At 29.2% G+C, this 23744-nt stretch overlaps 2 protein-coding genes and 2 long non-coding RNA genes across 6 annotated transcripts; 3 read left to right on the top strand and 1 right to left on the bottom strand.

The window, feature by feature from the left end:
- The first annotated feature begins 9741 nt into the window (after nt 1-9741).
- Nucleotides 9742-11113, top strand: LOC130665384 (uncharacterized). Its single transcript, XR_008989540.1, has 2 exons — nt 9742-10378; nt 10793-11113. It is a non-coding gene; the product is annotated as an uncharacterized LOC130665384 (long non-coding RNA).
- A 268-nt stretch (nt 11114-11381) lies between these two features.
- Nucleotides 11382-12856, top strand: LOC130665386 (uncharacterized). Of its 2 annotated transcripts, none has more exons than XR_008989542.1 (3): nt 11382-11886; nt 12139-12241; nt 12709-12856. It is a non-coding gene; the product is annotated as an uncharacterized LOC130665386 (long non-coding RNA). The 2 variants fall into 2 exon arrangements; XR_008989541.1 differs by having other exon boundaries at nt 11383-11886; nt 12134-12241.
- Nucleotides 12857-14309: 1453 nt separating this feature from the next.
- LOC130665383 (neuferricin) lies at nt 14310-16709 on the bottom strand. The gene is made up of 4 exons (XM_057465727.1): nt 16206-16709; nt 15068-15208; nt 14788-14974; nt 14310-14649 (listed from the first exon to the last, which is right to left on the bottom strand). The coding sequence occupies exons 1-4, from the start codon at nt 16489-16491 to the stop codon at nt 14469-14471; spliced, it is 795 nt and encodes a 264-aa protein (XP_057321710.1). The 5' UTR covers nt 16492-16709; the 3' UTR covers nt 14310-14468.
- A 771-nt stretch (nt 16710-17480) lies between these two features.
- Nucleotides 17481-23064, top strand: LOC130664679 (FACT complex subunit spt16). Of its 2 annotated transcripts, XM_057464712.1 has the most exons (8): nt 17481-17816; nt 17900-18004; nt 18074-18238; nt 18322-18474; nt 18542-21240; nt 21328-21393; nt 22525-22647; nt 22752-23064. In XM_057464712.1, the coding sequence occupies exons 1-8, from the start codon at nt 17748-17750 to the stop codon at nt 22756-22758; spliced, it is 3387 nt and encodes a 1128-aa protein (XP_057320695.1). In that variant the 5' UTR covers nt 17481-17747; the 3' UTR covers nt 22759-23064. The 2 variants fall into 2 exon arrangements, with proteins under 2 accessions (XP_057320695.1, XP_057320696.1); XM_057464713.1 differs by lacking the exon at nt 21328-21393 and having other exon boundaries at nt 17482-17816.
- Nucleotides 23065-23744: the final 680 nt, after the last annotated feature.

Below are 23744 nucleotides of genomic sequence, written 5' to 3' on the forward strand. Positions count from 1 at the left end.
AAAAAAAATCCAAAAATTGTTATGAAACTGAAATTAGCCATCTCATAACTTTTGGATTTTTTAAAAAATTATAAATTATGAAAAAAAAAGTATTTCAAAAAATTGCACCTATAGCTTTTTTAATTTACTACATGTGCATTTTTTTAGTTTTTTTTTTTTCTGTAATTGATTCGTTGAAAAAAAAAATCCAAAAATTGTTATGAAACTGAAATTAGCCATCTAATAACTTTTGGATTTTTAAAAAAATTATAAATTATAAAAAAAAAATATTTGAAAAAATTGCACCTATGGCTTTTTTAATTTCCTACATATGCATTTTTTTAGTTTTTTTTTTTCTGTTATTGATTCGTTGAAAAAAAAATCCAAAAATTGTTATGATACTGAAATTAGCCATCTAATAACTTTTGGATTTTTAAAAAAATTATAAATTATAAAAAAAAAATATTTGAAAAAATTGCACCTATGGCTTTTTTAATTTCCTACATATGCATTTTTTTAGTTTTTTTTTTTCTGTTATTGATTCGTTGAAAAAAAAATCCAAAAATTGTTATGATACTGAAATTAGCCATCTCATAACTTTTGGATTTTTAAAAAAATTATAAATTACAAAAAAAAAAAAAAATTTGAAAAAATTGTACCTATAGCTTTTTTAATTTCCTACATGTGCATTTTTTTAGTTTTTTTTTTTTCTGTAATTGATTCATTGAAAAAAAAATCCACAAATTGTTGTGATACTGAAATTAGCGATTTAATAATTTTTTGGATTTTTTAAAAAATGATAAATTATAAAAAAAAAGTATTTGAAAAAATTGCACCTATGGCTTTTTTAATTTCCTACGTGTGCATTTTTTTAGTTTTTTTTTTTTCTGTAATTGATTCGTTGAAAAAAAAATCCAAAAATTGTTATGATACTGAAATTAGCCATCTAATAATTTTTTAGATTTTTTCAAAAATGATAAATTATAAAAAAAAAAAATTTCAAAAAATTGCACCTATAGTTTAGTAAATTTTTAACATGTGCATATTTTTAGTTTTTTTTTTTTTTGTAATCGATTTATTGCAGAAAATACGAAACTTCAGGATCATTAAAATTTATAAAGTTTATTCAGACCATTCTCAGACAATGACCCCTTTGACCCCTACTCTTCAAAAATATCCAATGACCTTGAACTGTCGTAACCGTATTACAACTTTATCAATTAATTAAAAAAGGACACCGTAGTTACAATTTTACCGAGGTATAGATTTAAAAAAAAATTACTTACCCTTGACATTAATTAGGAGTTGAACGAAATTTGGTACGTAAATTTTAGCCCACAAATTTGACATTTCCCAAATTTACCAAAATTTACTCACCTCCTAATTGATAGCAACTGCGAGTAATTTTTTTTAAAGTCTATATCTCAGCGAAACTGCACCTGCGTTTTCTTTTTTCCCCTTATCCTTTACTTTTTGTTCAATTAATTAATAAAAGTTTGCCACCATGATGACACTTGAGTCATTAAATATTTTTAAAAAGTGGGGACACTTCCCAAGTATGAAATGAATTGTAATTCGCGTAATGAGTAAGAGCGCAAAGATTTATAAAAATATCAAAGTTTATATTTATGAAAGAATTTAAATATCCAACGGAAGTGTAGTGAGTTTTATTTAAAAATATAAAAATTGAATGGATTTGAATTTTGACAGAATATAAAAAATAAAATGAAATAAATGTAAAGAGGCTTTAAAGGAAAACACTGGCTGTCGCAAATGTTGACGGGATACGCTAAACTTTTTGGACAGCAAATGAAATGCAATCCGACGTGGCTAACTTTATTCAACGAACCAAGGACAAGACGTTGACGGTGGGTACACCAGCAGTAGTACCAGTAGCAGTCGCACCATCAGTAAGAGCAGAAGAAGTAGTAGTAGTAGATGTAGTAGTAGATGTAGCAGTGGGAGAGGACGCAATTTGCATCACTGTGGTTTCAGCATTGTCGGAATATCTTGTTTGAGATGACGAAAAAGCGAGAAAGAGAATTTACAATGAGTTGTAGGAGTAAAAGAGTTAGAGAATAACAAAAAGAATAAAAAATTATCAAGAATAGAATAAAAAATCTAAGGATATAAAAACAAGTTAAATAAAAAGAAGTACATGGGAAAGTTTTGTCTCTATTGAGTCGTTAGATCTTAACTCCAATTTTAAACAGACTCCATTTTTTATTAAATTAATTTTTTTTATAAATTCTGAACTTTTAAACTTTTTATTTAATGAGTAAATGAAAAATTTTTTACACCGGAAGTTTTTCGCGATAAATTTTAAGTTTAAAAAAAAATCTTGTTTTTTTTACGAAATATTATTAAAAAAAGCAAATTTTTATAAATTAGCTCTCAAATTTTTGATAATTCATATTTTAGACGCTGTTTTTTTTTTGTGGAAATTGATCATCTGTAACATCCGGAATCTGTTAAAGGAAAATCTTGATATTTGGGATCTGAATTACCAGGATCTGGATCGTCAATACATCAGCGTCATCGGAATCTGGTGTAATAGGCATCTGCTAAGGCTCTGTATCATCAATAATACAGATCCCGATGGTACGGATTCCCGTTACACAGATTCCCGATGATAAAGATTGACTATCTTAATTACCGACCGAAGATCCACTAAAATTATTGAGTGTTTTTAAATTCAAATAGACGGCACCAAAATTTAAATATTTAAAAATTTTAAATAAAAATTTTCAGCAGCTTTTGAAAAATACTTTTGTCCATTGCATGAGATAACTCTACTGATGGCTCGTGAGCTAGTTTAGAGAGTATAGAGTCTAGAGTTATACAACTTCTAGGCAGTCTGTAAGACCCAACGGAGCACAAGAAATTGGCCATCAGCAGAGTACTGTCTCACAAGGCCCAAAATATTTCTCTACAGCTACTAAGAATTTTTATTTTTGGTCTTGAATCAAATTCATGGTAGACTAAAAAGTCATTTTATTTTATTTTTTTTTAGTGAAATTGAAAAATTAAAATTAATGATGATTTTTTGTATGATAGGAACTTACGTTCCTTACGTTAAAGCCAGTAAACTTTGCAGACAGCTGACAATTTTTGAAACTTTGAAATACTAAAATAAATTTTTTACGTAATGAAAATGAAAAAATCCACTTTAAAAAATTCAAAAATCAGTACATGCCTTTTTATAAATTTTACTTTTTTAATTAATTAATTTTTTTTTCATATAATTTAAAAATAGTTTTATATCTACTCCATTTAATCTTATCTTACGTTAATAGAATAATAGGTAAAGTAAATGAGGGATTTCACATTGATTATAATTAAATAATACTATTTTATTTATTAAATTGACATATTAACGATTCATTATAAAAAATTTTTTGTGTTTTAATTTCTTGACTCTATACAATTATTTCGTATTTATATGAGAATATATATTTTGATGTTAATAAATGTAGTTTTCAGAATAATGTAAAATGTATAGGAAAAATATGTAAATTTTAAATAATAAATATAAAAAATTTATAACAGAATTTTTATGTAATCGCAATATTAATTTAATAGTTTGAACGGAATTTCGCAATCCGAATTTTTTAAATTGATAATTTTTTTTAATTAAATGAATTTAAATTCTAATAATATATGGGTAACATACCTTTACTATAGTTTTTTTTTCGAACAAATTTACATCCGTACGAATTTCCACTCCTTATTATTTTTTCTAACTGACTGCTTTATTTATTGAGGAGGGCTTGAAAAAAATTGATTTACCAAAAATTTTTTTTTATAATTTTATTTCTAATTATTTACTAGTTTAATAAATTTTTTTCATATAAATTTCATTATAATACATTTTTTACGGGAGGACGTCAGGGTCAGCCAGTAGCATGTACATTCGGATCTCTCATATTGCCCCGCGCAGTAGTGCTACCTTGGCGCGAAATTTCAAAATTGAAATTTAATAATTTTATTAAAATTCATTTGTCTCAATAATATTATTAATTAGACTAAAAAATTCACAAGAAATTTTTTATTTTTATCAATTTCAAACAAAAAACAAAACCTGGCGTAATAAAAGGCGCCTGGGGAACTAGCACAGAATAATTAAATTTAAAAAATTCAAATTTACCCGCCAATTTCTAGAATCTGCTGTCGGTACAAATTTTCTATTAATAAATTACTAAATGAAAAATATTAATTAAATTACTAATTTATTTTATAATCGTTAGTTAAACTTAATTACTGTATGTATTTATTTATATCAGAATACAAAATGTAATGTGTAATTTCAAAATTTAAAATGGCCGCGGCGTTACGACATGACGCCAGCACTCGCGCCAACAATGGCTTGCAGGCACACCGTCAAAAGTAAAAATTTCAGAAGTATACCAACTTCAGAAACTCACAGTTAGGAATGTAAAAAATAAAGATGGTTCATAATTCAGAATGACAAATTATCACCTTGTCAAAAACATCGAATCTCTAATCTTTATATCAACACATACTCAGAATTTACAATATTCATTCTTTCGTAATAAAGAATTAAGAATATTTAGAATGACAATATTTCAGAAATCCAATGCTTCCGAAATATTCAAACTACGAACGTCAATTCTTCAGAATTACATTTTATACGAATGACCATTTTAGTAAAATTTTCTAAGTTTTGCTGACAGTCGGTATTACAGACTTTTCTTATGAATTTACCATTATCATGTGAGTGCTTTGGCGGATTGATTGGGCTTAAAAAATTTGTATGAATCGTTGTGTAATAATTATATATGGATTTAACGAGTTTAATTTGTATGAAACGATTAAATTGAATGTACTTAATTAGGATAGAAGTGCTATTTGTGGCCAGTGTTTTATTTTTGGACCTTTAATATTTCATTTTAATTAATGGAGAAGTATAAAAAAAAAAAAAATTCATTCTAATACAGTAAAAAAAATTCCCTTTGAGTGAATTAAAAAAAATTCATTATATCATCACGTACCTTGCATATTATTTTATTAAAATTTTTGAAGCAACCAAAACTGGCACTAAAATGGCCACAAATGGTACTTCTATCCTATATGAATTATAAAATAAAATTCAAATAAGATATTAAAAATTATACACGGATCAATGTCCAATAGAATAAATTAATTATTCTTGAATTATAATTATTATTTAAAATATTGGACCTAATAAAACATAAACATATATGTTAATTATAAATGTATAAATAAAAAATACATCTAGATTTGATTCAGGCTGTATTTTTATTCATCACACAAGCATTAATAATAATTAAGTTACAATAATAATAATTTAAAAATTCTCATAGAATCCAATCACATGCGACAAAAACGGCATTGAAACCAATACAGTCTATAAGATTCTATGCGGTTTTTGTCGCAGTTGAGTGGATTCTATAAGAATTTTTGGACAGGGTATATACTGATATACATCAAGATTAGTTTCGATTAAAATTTAGTTTATTTAAATTGATAATATTTAAAATCTATAAACTATTTTTGAAAAGATGAGATTATATTGTTTATTCACATGTGTTAAAAAAATTATGTGACTAATTTTACGGTTATATTATGAAATTTAAATTATTATTGTAACTTAATTATTATTAATGCTTGTGTGATGAATAAAACTACAGCCTAAATCAAATCCAGATGTATTTTTTATTTATAAATTTATAATTAACACATATGTTTATGTTTTATTAGGTCCAATATTTAAAATAATAATTATAGTTCAAGAATAATTAATTTATTCTATTGGACATTGATCCGTGTATAATTTTTAATATCTTATTTGAATTTTATTTTATAATTCATATAGGATAGAAGTACTATTTGTGGCCACTTTAGTGCCAGTTTTGGTTACTTCAAAAATTTTAATAAAATAATACGCAAGGTACGTAATGATATAATGAATTTTTTTTAATTTATTCAAAGGGAATTTTTTTTACTGTATTAGAATGAATTTTTTTTTTTTTTATACTTCTCCATTAATTAAAATAAAATATTAAAGGTCTAAAAATAAAACACTGCCCACAAATAGCACTTCTATCTTAATTAAGTACATTCAATTGAATCGTTTCATACAAATTAAACTCGTTAAATTCATATATAATTATTACACAACGATTCATACAAATTTTTTAAACACAATCAATCCGCCAAAGCACTCACATGATAATGGTAAATTCATAGGGAAAGTCTGTAATACCGACTGTCAGCAAAGCTTAGAAAATTTTACTAAAATGGTCATTCGTATAAAATGTAATTCTGAAGAATTGGCGTTCGTAGTTTGAAATTTCGGAAGTATTGAATTTCTGAAATATTGTCATTCTAAATATTGTTAATTCTTTATTACGAAAGAATAAATATTGTAAATTCTGAGTATGCGTTGATATAAAGATTAGAGATTCGATGTTTTTGACAAGGTGATAATTTGTCATTCTGAATTATGAACCATCTTTATTTTTTACATTCCTAACTGTGAGTTTCTGAAGTTGGTATACTTCTGAAATTTTTACTTTTGACGGTGTGCCTGCAAGCCCCAACAATTCAATTTTAACATTTCTCGTACATAAATAATTTTAAAAAACTCCATTTAAATATTTCTCAATTTATCTATAAATTGTCTTATTGAGAAGGTTATTTGCATGTTTGCATGTTTAGGTTTCCACTATATTTAAATGGAGGAAAATAAATTATTAGAAATTGGAGAAAAATTTTAAATTGTACGTCGAAATAAAATGACAGTAGAATATGATAGAAAAATATTTTAAATTCTGCCACAATCCTAATTTTCGGGCGATCAATCGTCCTAAAACTTCACGATGCAAAATATATAAAAGAAGAAATGATTAATTAATGTAACGGGACTGTTAGGTCCACTGATGTCAGTGTGTGCGTAAAAACTCTACAGTGTAGAGTTTACATGTCACTGTACATGCTTGTACAACGATTCTTCGAATGTCAAATATAAAATGAATAATATTTCCTTCCCACTTGTGAAAATTTTGATTGTTATAAACAAATAGAGCTGACAATATAATTATATATGTTCGAGATTAATAAATAAATATTTAATCCTAATGATTATTAATTTAACCCTTTCCCGAAAGTGTGTGTCGAAATGAATCAGTGTGAGCTCTACGGGGGTAGCGCCAATCAAAGTTCGTCGTTAAGGATGTGTGAGTAACAGTTTAGTCGTAGTAGTGCGTGCATGCACCCCCTTCTACTATTTTTTCTGTCCCTTCTCTTCTCAACAGGCTAGCACTCTCTTGCTTTAAGACGAAGATGTACGATTCAAATTGAGAGTAGGGACTCAAGGTCAACCGGGAAAGGGTTAAAAAGTTATGATGCTAGGCAGCAGCAGCGGGAGTAGTTCGGTGCTCACCACTAGATCGCGCCCACCTTTTGTAGTGTCCCTGGTATGACACTTATTTCAGAATTCATATATTTGATCTTAAAGCATTTAGAGTACGGATGACACGCTGCACGTTAATGTATATATGTATCTGTATGATAGTAATATAAGGATATCCTGTATTACATTAGGAGAACAATTTTTCTTTGAACAATTTTGGCAAAGTACAAAAAAAAATACCTGTTAAGGAAAAAAATTAGTTTTCTAAATACGGTTTCATTTAATTGTTAAATGAATATTCTGTTAGAGTAATTCTTCAAATTAGTTGTATTAACTCAGAATAACTCTTCTGGAAGAGTCGAGTTATTTCCACGAGGGCTGATATAATTTTATCCCCCGGCGCAAAAATTGAGTAGGGTGTTCTTCTCTCATGTGTCTTTCACTCCCTTGCGGATATTGATATTCCTTTTCGCAAAATTCGCAGGAAAACTTCCCCTCATAATGTGTATGCCAAACGTGAACAAGAATGTCCTTGGAACGTTCTCTTTGGTCACATGTTCGACATATAAAGTCGTTACTTCCAACTAATCATCATAATAACAATATATTTAGTATGAAATTAAAACTTTAAACTTTTTTTTACAATTAAGTTTAATTATAATGCACAAGTTATTATACTAAAAATATATTGATTGAATTGATCAAATAAATGAAGTACATAGTCAAAACTTAATTGTCATTAGTTTTTTTCATAGTTGTTTGTTGGAGTTTTAAGTATTTGATAAAAATTTTAAAACTAAAAAATAAATATAATAAAACTTACAGTTTTTTTATTTTCTTCCAGCAACTAACACCACCGTAGATAAAAAATGTTATTTAAATTTCTAATTTACTTTATAATCGTTAGTTAAACTTAATTACTGTATGTATTTATTCATATGAAAATACAAAATGTAATATGTAATTTATTTAGTAATTTATTGATAGAAAATTTTTACTGACAGCAGATTCTACACCGAGAGAAAAACATGGGAATTTTTCCAATTTTACTTAGGAGAAATTCCCTTGTTGACATGGCAAATTTTGCTTTATCAACATGGGAAATTTTACTAGGAAAAAATGGGAATATAACCATATTTTATGGGAATTTTACCCATATATTATAGGAATATTTTCCATGTTGCCATTGGAAAAATTTCCATGTTAACATTGCTGAAATTCCTTTATTGATATGGGTATTTTTACTATGTCAGTATAGGAATTTTTCCCATGTTACCAGAGTAATTTCTTCTATATTGACATCGGAATTTTTCCCATGTTGACAAGGAAAAAATTTCTTTGTTAACATGGTAAATATTCCCATGTTGACATAGTAAAAATATCCATGTTGGCATGGGAAAAATTGCTATGTTTCATGGGAAAAGTCCACAAAAAGCTAAAATCACTAAAATACGAAATAATTCGGTCATTTGTATCATTTAGGCTTTAAAGCGATAAAATAGGGATGTGTGAAGGTTTTAAGATTTACGAAAATAGAATTTCAAAGTTTCCGAAAAAATTTTGTGTAATTTAATTAAAATTTTTTTGTAGCACCTACCAATGAACAAATATTTTTATAAATTCGATTAATATAAACGAGTACATAAAAATCAATTACCTACATCGTGTTTCCGACAGTATATAATCATCAATTCAATTGAATTATTTTGATTTACTTAATAAATTACGTAAAAAAAACATCAGTTTACAAATATTTCACTTTTATATACATGGGAATTTCTACTTTGTTAACATGGGAATTTTTCCCACGTTTACATAGGAAATTTTCCCATGTTGACATTGGAGAATTTTCCATGGCATTAGAGGAATTCCAAAAATGTTAATATAGGAATTTTTTCAATGTCGACATGGGAATTTTTCCCATGTTAACATTGGAATTGTTCCTATATTACATAGTTATTTTTCCAATGTTGACATAGAAAAATTTACATTGTCAATATAGGAATAATTCAATGTAACAAAGCAAAATTTACTATGTGACATTGTTACAATTCACATGTTGACATGGTAAAATTTACAATGCCAACAAAGGAATTTTTCCCAAGTAAAATTGGAAAAATTCCCATTTTTTTCTTTCCGTGTAGAAATTGGCGGGTAAATTTGAATTATTTAAAATTAATTATTCTGTGCTAGTTCCCCAGGCGCTTTTTATTGTGACAAGTTTTGTTTTTTGCTTGAAATTGATGAAAATAAAAAATTTCGTGTTACATATTTTTCGTATACATTTTATATTATTCTGAAAACCACATTTAATTAACATCAAATTATATATTCTCAAATAAATACAAAATAATTGTATACACGGAAAAAAAATTCGACGAAAAATTCCAATATTACTATCGTAATCCTGGACTATACTTTTATTATCTGTAACATTCAAATATATGATACGAAAATTTACAGTTTTTAAAAGATTTTTTACTATTCACTATCGTAATTTCATTAAGAGTTTATTGTAATCAATTCAATAAGAAATATTACAATGTTACTATCGTAAATAGTAAAAGAATAAAAAATAAGATTTAATTATACTATTTATTCTTTTATTCTTCCTTTTAATTTACAGTGCTGCCTCTATGTTTTTACAATACAAGCTACAAAAATTACGATAGTTGGATTGTAAATTTTCTGAAATGGTATAGTATATGCCATCTGAAGCGTTTACGTATAAAAGACAAGTGTTGTCACAAACCATGATGTGATGCTTGTATGAGTGTATATATATATATAAATACAAATGATGACATCTACTTTGTCTGTATTATTTGTGGTTCAACTATATATATTTATAAATCAGTTCATCTTTATCCACAGTGTAGTGCAGAAATAGAGGTTATTATTCATGACGTTTTTCGGACAATTATAAATAAGAAATTTAAAATAAAAACTGTACTTTCGTCATTACAAACCTACATAGATTGTGGAATATAATAATTTGGTGGTGTAAGTATAATTATTATTATTCAATTTTTATTAAACTTAATATTCTGTGGGTATATCGTATGATCCTGAAGTTGGCAGATAATTAGTAATTTTCGGATTTTTTTTTTCACCAAAGAAATTACAAAAAAAAAAAAACTAAAAAAATACACATGTAGAAAATTTAAAAAACTATGGGTGCAATTTTTTTAAATATTTTTTTTTTAATTATTTATCGTCTAAAAAAAAATCCAAAAATTATTAGATATCTGCTAACTTCAGTATCATGTATATCGTTCGTTTTAAAATCATTTATCTGGACAAGAAGTTTATTTTTATAAACAATTTAGTAGTATTTTGTGGTCATAGGATAAATGATTCTAAATGAATGAAAATTTATTTTTTCTAATAAATTCAATTCTCCTAATTTTGTTACAGGATAATCTTCATTTGTCGACAATGAATAATTTTACCCGGCTTTGCGAGAGGTAAAACATTTCAATAACCTCAAATTATGGACATTCAACATTTCTTTATGATACTGAAGTTAGCAGACGCCTAATAATTTTTGGATTTTTTTAAAAATGATAAATTATAGAAAAAAAGTATTCGAAAAAATTGCACCTATGGTTTTTTTAATTTTCTACATGTGCGTATTTTGAATACAAATAAATGAGTTATTTATTCATAAATTTTATATATACCAAAAAAATATGTTTGAAAAAATATTAAATAAATGTTTTATTATTACTACTTCAACATGTTTTATTTTTATTTCGAGATTGTATTTTCCTTCTCAATTTAACTGTTAAAAAAAAAAAAAAAATTCCAAATGATAAATTTTTCTTTTTTATTAATTATAAGTTCTACTTTTTTAAGAAAATATATTTTACTCCATTGACTTCTAATTATTATTTTATATTTAAAGAAATTCTACATTACCGACTCATTCATTTTACGATAGTTGTATTAGAATTTATGTTAACACAACTTGTATAATTTACTCTATAGTATCTGATTTTTTCTTTCTGGTAGTAGTATAAATTATAAAATAAAAATTACGATAGTCTATTGTAAAAATTATTATTGAGAACTTATAGTCCAGCGTTACAATACTATATAATGAAAATTACGATAGTTAAATCGTAAAAAATCCGTGAATTTTTTTTCCGTGTAGAGTCAAGAAATTAAAACACACAAAATTTTTTATAATGAATCGTTAATATGTCAATTTAATAAATAAAATAGCATTATTTAATTATAATCAATGTGAAATCCTTCATTTACTTTACCTATCATTCTATTAACGTAAGATAAGAGTAAATGAAGTAGATATAAAAATATTTTTTAATTATAAGAAAAAACAAACTAAGTAATTAAAAAAGTAAAATTTATAAAAAGGCATGTACTGATTTTTGAATTTTCTAAAAGTGGATTTTTTCATTTTCATTACGTAAAAAATTTATTTTAGTATTTCAAAGTTTTAAAAATTGTCAGCTGTCTGCTAAGTTTATGGCTTTAACGTAAGGAACGTAAGTACCTATCATACAAAAAATCATCATTAATATTAATTTTTCAATTCCACTAAAAAAAAAAAAATATTATTGAATAAATAATTAGAAATTTCATAGGTAGACAAATTTTTTTTTTATTGTAATTAAAAAATTTTACTTTAAAGTAAATAATTTTTTCGTTAACTATTATTATGAGCGCCTTTTTTTTTTAATTACTCAGGACATAATGAGGTACAATTTTAGAGTAAAATTATAATTTCTTAAGGATAGGTAGTGGAAAGACCAGTTTGTTGTTCGGGGATGATGATGGTGACGCCGTAGGGATCGTTCAAGAGTTCGTTGAAAACGCTGATGGCGACGATGTTGAATTCAAGTAAGTGTAACAAGTTTTGTGAATAATTTTAGTATTTACTCTTCTATTTCTTATAATAGTTCCAAATTATTATAACAAATCTGTAAACTGCCAGACCCTGCGGGCCAGCCTTGAAACTTTCCGCTGTAGTTTCAAAATATCTCCGAACAAACCGTCTTGATTATGCTTAATTTTTCAACAGTTGTTGGAATTAACGAGCCACTTCAAACGTGACTTCAAAAAGCCAAATCGGTTCATCAGTTCAAAAGTTACAGAATATTTACATACATGCGTATGAACGTACGTACACACACATATACACTCAGACATCAACTTAAAATAGTCAAAATAGCTTCCTAGAATCTCAAAACGTCAAGGTCTGTCAACAATTCGATTTTCGAAGATTGAACCAAAACTAATAACTTCCCTTTTTTTTTTAATTTTAAATTTTTTTAACGGGAAGTTAAAATAAATTTTTTTTTGTGTAGAGCGGAAAAATTGTCGGAGAACCAGTTCCAGGATATGGTCAAGACTACCAACGTCAACCAGACTAAAAGTGTTTTTACATCAAGTCCATATGTAATTTTACTTGTGGGAGAAAAAAAAATTTTAATAAAATTTTTAATGTCCGCTAGACATCATCGTAACACGATTTTATCTCTCTAGACAAAATCTCCTTGGCAGAATATCCCCACGACAAAATCTCTCCAGGATAAAGTTTCTAAAATTATTTTTCAGTCCAATCCCTGATGGCCATACTACCACTTCAAAAATTTGACGTTCAGTGATTTTTAATAACTTCACAGTAAGTTTACGTCAAGTTCTTGCAATTGACGATGATGTCAAATTTGGGCTGGGAATTTCCCATGATTTCATACATGTATGTGTAACACGTTCTATTTATTTATGAATACACATAAAATGTGGAAAAAAACCTGAATACGATTCCAGTCGTAAGTGTAGAAATTATTATAAATTATAATTATATAGATTATTATAAGATCTCGTTTATAGAGATCGTGTTCAACAGATTTTGTCCTGGAGAGATTTTGTCTGGGGAAATATCATGGTGGAACCACATCATCGGGATGTCAAATGTATCATATCAATGTTTGAGTGAAAATGTTGATCATCTACACGGAAAGAAAATTATGGGAAGTTTTGCTATGCATTATGGGAATGGTTCCCATAATGGTATGGGAATAGTACCTATACTACTATAGGGATGGTTCCCATATATTATGGGAACCATTCCCATAATAGTTCCCATACCATTATGGGAATGGTTCCCATATTGGTATAGGAACTATTCCTATAATAATATGGGAACTATTCCCATAATATTATGGGAACCATCACTATAATATCATAAAATTTTTTTTTTGCACAATAGTGTAGAAATTTCCCAAAATTTGAATTTTCTTGAATGTTTTGTGCTGACAAAAAATTCTTGTTAAAAATTTTAATGTTTTTTTGCCAAATACGATTTTTTTTTTTAATGTTTGAATTTTTGTTTTTATGTTTAATAATATTTCTGTGTATTGTAGAAATGATTACCACCCTTCTTTAAATTAATTTTTTTCATGATAATATGGGAACCATTCCAATTGCATTATGGGAATCATTCCCATACTATTATAGGAACCATTCCCATAATATTATGGGAATGGTTCCTATAATATTATAGAAAGTATTCCTATAAATTATAGGAACCATTCCTATAATTATAGGAACCATTCCTATAGTGTTATGGGTATCATTCCCATAATTATAGGAACTATTCCTATAATTATGGGAAACATTCCTATAATTATAGGAACCGCTCCCATAATTTATGGTCGTAATTCCTATGATGGTATAGGAAAAAATTTCATAAAATTATGGGAACCGCTGCCATAATTTTCTTTCCGTATAGAGAGTTCTCATCGAAATCAATTTTTGCTAGCTTATTGTTTTATCTCACGTAAACGTGAAATACCTGCTATAATTTGACTGTTGATTGAGCTCAACTGGCGATTTGGGTCACTAATTAGACAAAGACCAGAAAATATCGGTATCAAATATTGGGCAGTAAAAAATATATAAATAATTTAATATTAAATTATTTATTTTCGTAAAAAATTATAAATATCAGTAACATCGTTTAGTAAAACCATCACCGGAAATCCATTCAATTGTTCATTAAATAATTACTATTACGTCCAACAAATTATCACTTAATTAACTCCATATCGTTACTAATAAAAAATTAATTTTTAACGAAACATTCAGTAGCATCTTTAGCACAGTCTTTGTATTCTCGGAAGTTTCCTTTGCTATTTAAATAATCTTGGCTTTTCAGATCGACACAAGCGCATCTATTTTGTGGAGACGATGGATTTTCGTAATACTGTCTCGGTACTCCAACCCATTCTCTAGGTATTCCTCCACTGAAACATCAAATATCGTCATCATCATTATCATTTATTGTGACATAAATAAATATTCATTACGAAAGTAAACAGGAAAAGTTTATAAATATTTAAATAATTTATGCTAATGATAAATTACGTAATTATATTTTTCACCTTTGATTGGTACACCAGAATCTGGTTCCTCCTTCTGGATTCCACTCGACGTTACAAGGTGGATATTTTTTGTTTATTTTGTCTTTATCAGACTGCTCAGCTTCAGCTTTTGAGACCTTGGTCTTAAAATTATGAAACTCGAGTGTCTCAACTCCGTATTGGTCGTAAAATTTACCAACTAATTTACCTGTTGAATTATATTATTTATGAATCATTTTTATTAATAATTTAATTTTGTATCACAGTCGGGAATTACTGATAATTAATTAATTTGTTATACCTTTGTATTGATATTTTTCGTGATAAGATTTCAACCAGTTGTCTAATGATTTAGCTTGTGTGTTTGTTAAACTTGACAGATCATCAGTTAGACCTTTTTCTGTAAAGTCTCCGGTTATGAATGCTTGTGATGCGTCACGTCCTTAAAAAAAAAAAATTAATTAAGTAAATAATTTAATAATTTTTATAAAAATGCGCTGTAGTGAAAATTAATTAGTAATTTCTTTCAAGTAATTAATTGATGTATTTTAAGAAAATTTTAATGATTAATTAAATAAATAATTTAATAATTCAAAAAAAAATTTAATGATTAATTAAATAATTTTGTTAAAAATTGATAGCAGTAAAAAATCCTCAGTAATTAATTTTAAGTAATTAATTGATGTATTTTAAGAAAATGTTAATGATTCAATAAATAAATAATTTAATGATTGAAAAAAAAATTGAATGATTAATTGAATAATTTTTATAAAAATGAATAGTAGTAAAAATTCACCAGTAATTAATTTTAAGTAATTAATTGATGAACTTTAAGAAAATTTTACTGATTAATTAAATAAATAATTTAATAATTAGATAAATAATTTTTATAAAAATTTATAGCGGTAAAAATTCATCAGTAATTAATTTTAAGTAATTAATTGATGAGTTTAAAAAAAAAATTTTGAAATATAAGTCATCATCTTTTATTTTAAATAACGTAACATTATTTTAATGACAAAGTAACTTTACAATAACCTGAATAGTAAGCGGTAAAATTTTTTCATTATCAGCAATTTAAAAAAAAAAAAATTAACGCAGCATTTTACTGCTTACTAAGAATTATAATTTTAAAAAATATATAACGGAATTCATTATTATTATTTAGGTCACAAGAAAATCTCAAAGCTTTTACTGTCAGATATTTTCTCTAAACAATTTCTCATAGATAAATAAATCACTTGATTATTTTATAAAATAAAATTTTTAATTATTAAGAAATTAAATTTTTGAATTGGAGTAAAAAAATAAATGAATAAATTTAAAAATATTTTTTTGTCAAAAGAAAAATAGAAACTCAACAAAGTTGACTTTTGTTATCATTTGAATTCAAATGAAGTTTAAAAAAGTAATTATGATAAATATTTATAAATAATTACCTACGAATACATGATAAGTGTTTCCTTTACCATAATATTGTTCGCCTTTGGTAACATCAAAAACTTGTCCCAAAATAGACAAATACAAACCGTTTTCTATGTTATTATATTTCTCTAGTTCACTTTTACTAAATAATTTATCATTGTCACCTAAATACAGTTGATATGCACCCACATGATCACCGTTCATTAATTTATAACTTATTGCTCTTGTCCAATCATTTAAATAAAGTGTCCATCCGATTGCTAAAATAACCGGGATCCACATTTTTATTTTATGAACCATTTTTTTAACTTTAATTAACAATTTATAATTATAATTTAAAATTTATAAATAATAATTATTAATTAATAAAACTTAAGACACTAATTAAGTAAATAATTATAAGAGAAATAAAAATAAATTTTAAATTACTTATTTTATAAGTAAGTAATTGTTGATATGTAATTATAGTAAGTACTGAGTGTTGATGTTGTTGTTAACAAGAGTACATGTCAACTGTAATTGTCAATTGAAAGTACTTTGAAAGTACAACTAAAAAAACACGTGGCTGACAGCAGTGCCAACATTTTAAAATTTAATAGTAATAAAAAAAAAAACTATCGAATTTTATTACTATTATTCTTATTATTAATAATTTTATAGTTAATAAATAATATTAATGATGAATTATGTCTTAATAATTAATATTTAACATAAACAGAATTTTTTACTTGGCGCGAAAATTTGAAATTGAAACATAAAATAACAAGTAACTTAATTTATTCTCCTATATAATTATCAATTATTATTTACAATAAATATAATTAAATATACAGTAAGTAATAAATCAAATTAAATATTTAAATTTACGCGGTAATATTTAAAATTTTCAGTCACTATTATTCTTATTATTAATAATTTTGTAATTAATCAATTACATTAATGATTAATTAGGTCTTACTAATTAATAGTTAATAAACAAAACATTTTTTCACTTGGCGCGAAAATTTGAAATTCAAACATAAAATAAAAAGTAACTCAATTTATTCTCCTAATTATTAATTATTAATTACAATAAATATAATTAAATACACAGTAAGTAATATATCAAATTAAATAATTAAATTTACGCGGCAATTTTAAAAAATTTCTCTGTCAGCAAACGTGACGTCTCGTTAAAAAACAGGAAACTAACTTTCCGTTGATCGAATTTAATTCATCTCTCGTGCCGCCATCTATTAAACCAAAAAATTACAAAATAAATATATAAAGCATATAAATATACGCGGCAATTAGTTTGTCTCTGTCTTTGAGTATCCGCGTCTGATTCTTATATTTTCAGGCAAATCCCGCCATCACAGCGGTCACATTAATTTCTTTTTGCGTAGTCTATAATAATTGTATTATTTATTTGTGAAAATGTAAAAACGAATTTATCACAGCAACAGATTATTTATTTTTAAAACCCGACACTATCAGTTAGATAATAACTGTTATTTGTGAGTATTGCACAATAAGTCTGCTTGGTTGGTTTGAGCCTAACCTAAAAAGCGTCGGCGATGGCGAACGTTTCTCTGGACAAAGAGACCTTTTTCCGGCGTATGAAACGCCTGTACAATGGCTGGAAGGTAATCCCACTAAAGATTCAAATAAAATAATGAACAAATTCAATTCACTAAACATTTTAATTAATCGATCACTTGTTGCACAGGATGGCGAAGTTGGCACTGATGACAGCTTCAGTAAAATGGACTGCCTCGTTTCGGCAGTCGGAACTGACGAGGACATAATCTACAGCAAGTCAATGGCCCTCCAGGTACTTCAACATTTCATCAAAACTCACCATAAAAAAATTATCATTTATTTATTTTACTAAAATTCCTAGACTTGGCTGCTCAGCTACGAGCTCACCGACACAATTATGATTCTCGCTGAAGACTGCATCTGTTTTTTATCGAGCAAGAAAAAAATTGAATTCCTACGGCAAGTCGAGAGCGGAAAGACCGAAGAAACTGGAGTCCCACCTGTCAAATTATTTGTCAGAGACAAAGTATGAGTTTGTGCTAAATGATTAAATAAATAATTATCATTATCACCGATAATATTTACGACAATTTTTATAAATTTTTTCAGAGTGACGAAGACAAAGCAAACTTCGGTAAACTGATCGACGTCATCAAGGGAAGTAAAAAAGGAAAAACGCTGGGGGTTTTTTCAAAAGAAAATTATCCTGGAGCGTTCATGGATGCTTGGAGAGCTGCCATAAAACCTCATGCATTTGATACCGTATGTAATTTTTTAATTATTAAGTTAATATTTATTTATTTAATTAATAAAATTATTGGTTGTTTAGATTGACGTAAGCGCAGCAGCTGCCTACGTTATGTGTCCGAAAGAAGACGTTGAAATTTTGACGATTAAAAAAGCATGTGTGGTATCAGTTGATGTCTTTACCAAATACTTGAAGGACCAGATAATGGAGATCATTGACTCGGACAAGAAAGTAAAGCATTCGAAGTTAGCAGAGGGTGTTGACGCAGCTGTCACTAACAAAAAATATGTCACTGGAGTTGATGTTTCTCAGGTGGACATGTGCTACCCGGCGATAATTCAGAGCGGGGGTAATTACACACTAAAATTCAGTGTCGTCAGTGACAAGAACGTGCTGCACTTTGGTGTGATAATTTGCTCTCTTGGAGCCAGATATAAATCCTACTGCTCCAATATCGTGCGCACGCTGCTAGTAAATCCCACGAGTGCCATCGAGGAGAACTATAACTTTTTACTGCAGCTGCAGGAAGAAATCATGAAGAAGATGACGCCCAATACGAAGATCAGCGCAGTCTATGAAGCGGGAATCGCGTTTGTGAAGCAGGAGAAGTCTAGCATGCTGGAACATTTAACTAAAAACTTTGGGTTCGCGATGGGAATTGAGTTCCGCGAGAGCTCGCTGATGATCGGAGCCAAGACTCACGCTCTGCTGAAGAAGGGCATGGTCTTTAATCTCCATGTCGGTCTTTCTAACTTGAGCAATCCTGAGGCGAGCGACAAGGAAGGAAAGACGTACGCTCTGTTCATTGGAGACACTGTCGTCGTTGGAGAATCGGGAACTCCCGCGACTGTTCTCACAAACTCCAAGAAGAAGGTCAAAAATATCGGTATTTATTTGAAGGACGAGGAGGAAGACGAAGAGGAAGGAAGTGGAAAAGAAAATGAACCAAAACCTGAGATACTCGGCCGCGGAAAGAGGACTGCGGTGATCGAGTCGAAGCTGAGAACTGAGCACAGTTCGGAAGAGAAACGGAAGCAGCACCAGAAGGAACTCGCGCGGCAGCTGAATGAGATTGCAAAGGCGCGATTGGCTCAGCAGTCTGGTGGCAAAGAGCAGGAGAAGGTCCGCAAGTCGACTGTTTCTTACAAGAGTCTGAACCACATGCCCAGAGAGCCGGAAGTGAAAGAGCTCAAGCTGTACGTTGATAAAAAATACGAGACGGTTATACTACCGATATTTGGAATTCCCGTTCCGTTCCATATATCGACGATCAAAAATATATCACAGAGTGTCGAGGGTGACTACACGTACCTTAGGATCAACTTCTTCCATCCTGGAGCGACGATGGGACGGAACGAAGGCGGGTCCTATCCCCAGCCGGACGCGACCTTCGTCAAAGAAGTCACGTACCGCAGTACCAATACCAAAGAACCTGGAGAAATTTCCGCGCCTTCCTCAAATCTCAATACGGCCTTCAGATTGATCAAAGAAGTCCAGAAGAAGTTCAAGAACCGCGAAGCCGAGGAGCGGGAGAAAGAAGACCTGGTAAAACAGGACACTCTCGTTCTCTCACAAAATAAAGGTAATCCTAAGCTGAAGGATCTTTATATCCGGCCGAACATCGTCACCAAGAGAATGACCGGTACCTTGGAAGCTCATTCAAACGGATTCCGCTACACTTCAGTGCGTGGTGACAAAGTTGATATACTCTACAATAACATCAAGAACGCGTTCTTCCAACCGGGTGACGGAGAGATGATCATCCTTCTGCACTTCCATCTCAAGCATGCGATAATGTTCGGAAAGAAGAAGCACGTGGACGTGCAATTTTACACTGAGGTCGGTGAGATAACTACTGACCTGGGCAAGCACCAGCACATGCACGACCGGGATGATCTCGCGGCGGAGCAGTCGGAGCGCGAGTTGAGGCATAAATTGAAAACTGCCTTCAAGAGTTTCTGTGAGAAAGTTGAATCTCTTACGAAACAGGAAATCGAATTTGATACTCCGTTTAGAGATCTTGGATTCCCTGGTGCGCCTTTCAGAAGTACTGTCTTACTCCAGCCTACCAGCGGATGTCTTGTTCATTTAACAGAGTGGCCGCCATTTGTTATCACCCTCGAAGACGTTGAGCTCGTGCACTTCGAACGTGTGCAATTCCACCTAAAGAACTTTGATATGATATTTGTATTCAAAGATTACCACAAAAAAATAGCGATGGTTAACGCGATTCCTATGAATATGCTGGACCATGTCAAGGAATGGCTTAACTCTTGCGATATCCGATACTCTGAAGGTGTCCAGTCACTCAACTGGGCGAAGATTATGAAGACCATCACCGACGACCCCGAGGGATTCTTCGAAAGCGGCGGCTGGACTTTCTTGGACCCTGAGAGCGACGAGGAGAACGAGGAGGTCGATGATGAAGAGGAGGAAGACGACGACGCGTATGAACCGACGGACATTGAGAGTGAAGAGGAGTCCGATGAAGACTCGGATTATTCGGAGGCCTCTGAGGACTCGGAGAGCGAAGAAGAAGAACTCGGAAGCTCAGAAGAGTCTGGCAAAGACTGGTCTGATCTAGAGCGCGAAGCCGCCGAAGAAGACAACGAACGCAGCGGCTACCCCGTGGACACCTACTCAAAAAACAAGAAAAAGTCAAAGCACGACACCCCTTCACCCTCGAAAAACCGGCACAACTCCAAGCACAAGAGCTCCTCCAGCTCCAAAAACAAATCCAGCTCCAGAGACCGGGAACGCAGATCCTCTGACAAACACAGGTAATTATTTTTTTAAATTGTTAATTAGATTTATTTATTTACCGTAAATCACTTGTCTGCTTAAAACGGACGATTTGATTATTTAAGAACGGACCGATCACGAAGCGGGAGATCACACAAGAAAGTGTCTCCTTCAAAATCGTCCAAACATAGGTGATTATGTCTAATCATTTAAAATTACTACGGTATTTATTGACAGTATATTGTGTAGCAAGGAATGAAACGAAACGGTTTCAGACGATGGCAATTTTGGCCATCACTCAAAATTTGAAATCGTTTTACTCCGTACCACACTATGTATTTTTAATAATTACCTGCATTTAATCCTGCTTAGAGTTTAAAGGTCTTGAGCCAGTAAAAATGAGACAATTTATGACCAGGAGTTACGATAAATAAAATTTTATGCGATTCTAATAGAGTTTAATTAAAGTCAGAACAGTACATCGTGCAACAAGTTGTCAATTGTTCACGAGAGCGGAGTTTTTTTAAAAAAAAAACTGTTAATGATCTGATCAAATTGACATCGTTCTTGGCATTCAACTTTGAATCTTTTGGAAGTAAAGTTTATAGAGTGTTATCTGAAAGTTGCGGCAGAAGTTGACTTGAATTGACACGAGTTAGTATTAATTTTTTGTACGAGTTCTTGTACTCGATGTCAAATTTGAGCCGTACCCTGATAATCATGCTAACGGCAGCCAAAACTTATCATCCATAAGTTGACGACAACTTGCTGAGACAGACGGTGGCAAAAGTTAGCATCCATTAGTTGACGGAAAGTTGCCTTTAATTTTCCCAGAAAGTTGATAACAACTTGAAGTCAACAGTTACAAAGGCTGAAGTTGTCAGCAACTTGACCGAGTCAATGAGTATAAAGTTAATATTTATTGCGCATGAGTAATAAAAACTTATTTTTTAGTTTTAATTCTCACCCTGTTAATCAGTAAAGTCGCACTTTATCTTACAGGCAACTAAATGAAGTAAATTTACATACTCGCCATTCTTCCCTCAAATAATTACACAAATTTAAATTTTCCCATGCACAAAAAAAAATATTACCATCACCATGCAGTTTCTTTAACTCTCATGACACTCGTTAATAATTTAAAGATTAAGTTAGAAACATGACCCACCCAATCTATAGATCAAAATTTTTTTAACTTTTCCTTGGGTTAACTCTAGAAAATCGCATCTTCTGACTAAAATTGGCTCATTTAATCTGGCTCCGACATTTAATTTCCCATTCTAATGAATCTGACAAAAATATTAATAATAATTCTAATGTAGCCCGAAGAAGAGCGACAGACACGACCGGCACGACAAGCACAAGTCCCATCACTCGTCCTCATCTTCCAGCAAAAAGCGGCCTCGCGATGACAGCTCGGAAAGAAGAAAGTCCAAAAAATCAAGGTACCTTTCAAATTATTTATTTATTTATTTATTATAATTTATTCTACGTCATTTCAATCGTCAATTACAATCATATATTTATTTATTTATTTATTTATTTACAGGAAATAAACCAGGTAAAAGTTTCTGTTAACTAAGGAGTTGATAGGCTGTACACATTCATTGCAAGATAACTTATGAGTTTTCAACACAAGTTATCAATTATCTAAATACTTTTGTCCCACATCATCCATTACTTATAACAACAAATATTAATATTATTATTATTATTATTTTGTTTTTATATCCTCGCATTAATATTAAAGAGTTAACTATCGAGTAAGGAGTAAGTTATTTATCAATTATCAGCAATGTACAAATGTTCGCTGTCATTTTTGTATTACGTAATATCGATAAACATTGCGAGCATCTGCGTAATTTGTTTATTATCATTTTTTTTTTCATAATTATTAACTATAATTATAATTATTATTAACAAACTTTTTTTTAAAAACTCAAATAAAAGATTTTAATAAATATATCACGGGAGTTGCAGTGAATTTTTTTTTTACTGGCGTAGAATGAGTGCAGCAGACAAATTTAAAATTATTAACAAATAAAGTAAAGAATTAATTTTTAAAATTTAAAAAAAATGCGCATTTGAGAAATTTTGAAATTAATAAGTGCATTTTTTTTTTTTTTTTTTTTTTTATTTATTTATTGATAATTTTTGTCTGATGCCTGGTACATTGACACTCGTATGATACTGAAGCAGACGTCTGACAGTTTTTGAATTTTTTTTAAAAACGATTAACTATAAAAAAAAAATATTTTGAAAAATTGCACTTATAGTTTGTTAAATTTTCTACATGTGTATATTTTTTTTTTTTTTTTTTTTTTTGTAATTTATTTGTTGAAAAAATAAATCAAAAAATTTGTAACTGTCTGCTAACTTCAGGATCGTGACACTCGTGGCGTCGAATTGAGTGAATGAGGAAGAAATAAGTCTGTAGTTGAGCGTAAAATTGTTGTTATTAAATATTTTGTAAGCAGAATAATAAGTAGGGTATATAATAAATTCAACGGCAAGTGATCTGCGGTTTATTAAAGGAAGTGAA

The sequence above is a fragment of the Microplitis mediator genome, chromosome 3, assembly GCF_029852145.1.
Source record: "Microplitis mediator isolate UGA2020A chromosome 3, iyMicMedi2.1, whole genome shotgun sequence".
Lineage (NCBI taxonomy): Eukaryota > Metazoa > Arthropoda > Insecta > Hymenoptera > Braconidae > Microplitis > Microplitis mediator.

Excerpts from the sequence above, each read along its gene's own strand:
- LOC130665383 (XM_057465727.1), bottom strand. The coding sequence starts at position 16,491 with ATGGTTCATAAAATAAAAATGTGGATCCCGGTTATTTTAGCAATCGGA. Across the intron at positions 15,209-16,205 it reads CACTTATCATGTATTCGTAG|GACGTGACGCATCACAAGCA; the intron begins GTAATTATTTAT and ends TTTTTTTTTAAG. Across the intron at positions 14,975-15,067 it reads CGAAAAATATCAATACAAAG|GTAAATTAGTTGGTAAATTT; the intron begins GTATAACAAATT and ends ATAATTCAACAG.
- LOC130664679 (XM_057464712.1), top strand. The coding sequence starts at position 17,748 with ATGGCGAACGTTTCTCTGGACAAAGAGACCTTTTTCCGGCGTATGAAA. Across the intron at positions 18,475-18,541 it reads AACCTCATGCATTTGATACC|ATTGACGTAAGCGCAGCAGC; the intron begins GTATGTAATTTT and ends TTGGTTGTTTAG. Across the intron at positions 21,394-22,524 it reads TCAAAATCGTCCAAACATAG|CCCGAAGAAGAGCGACAGAC; the intron begins GTGATTATGTCT and ends ATTCTAATGTAG.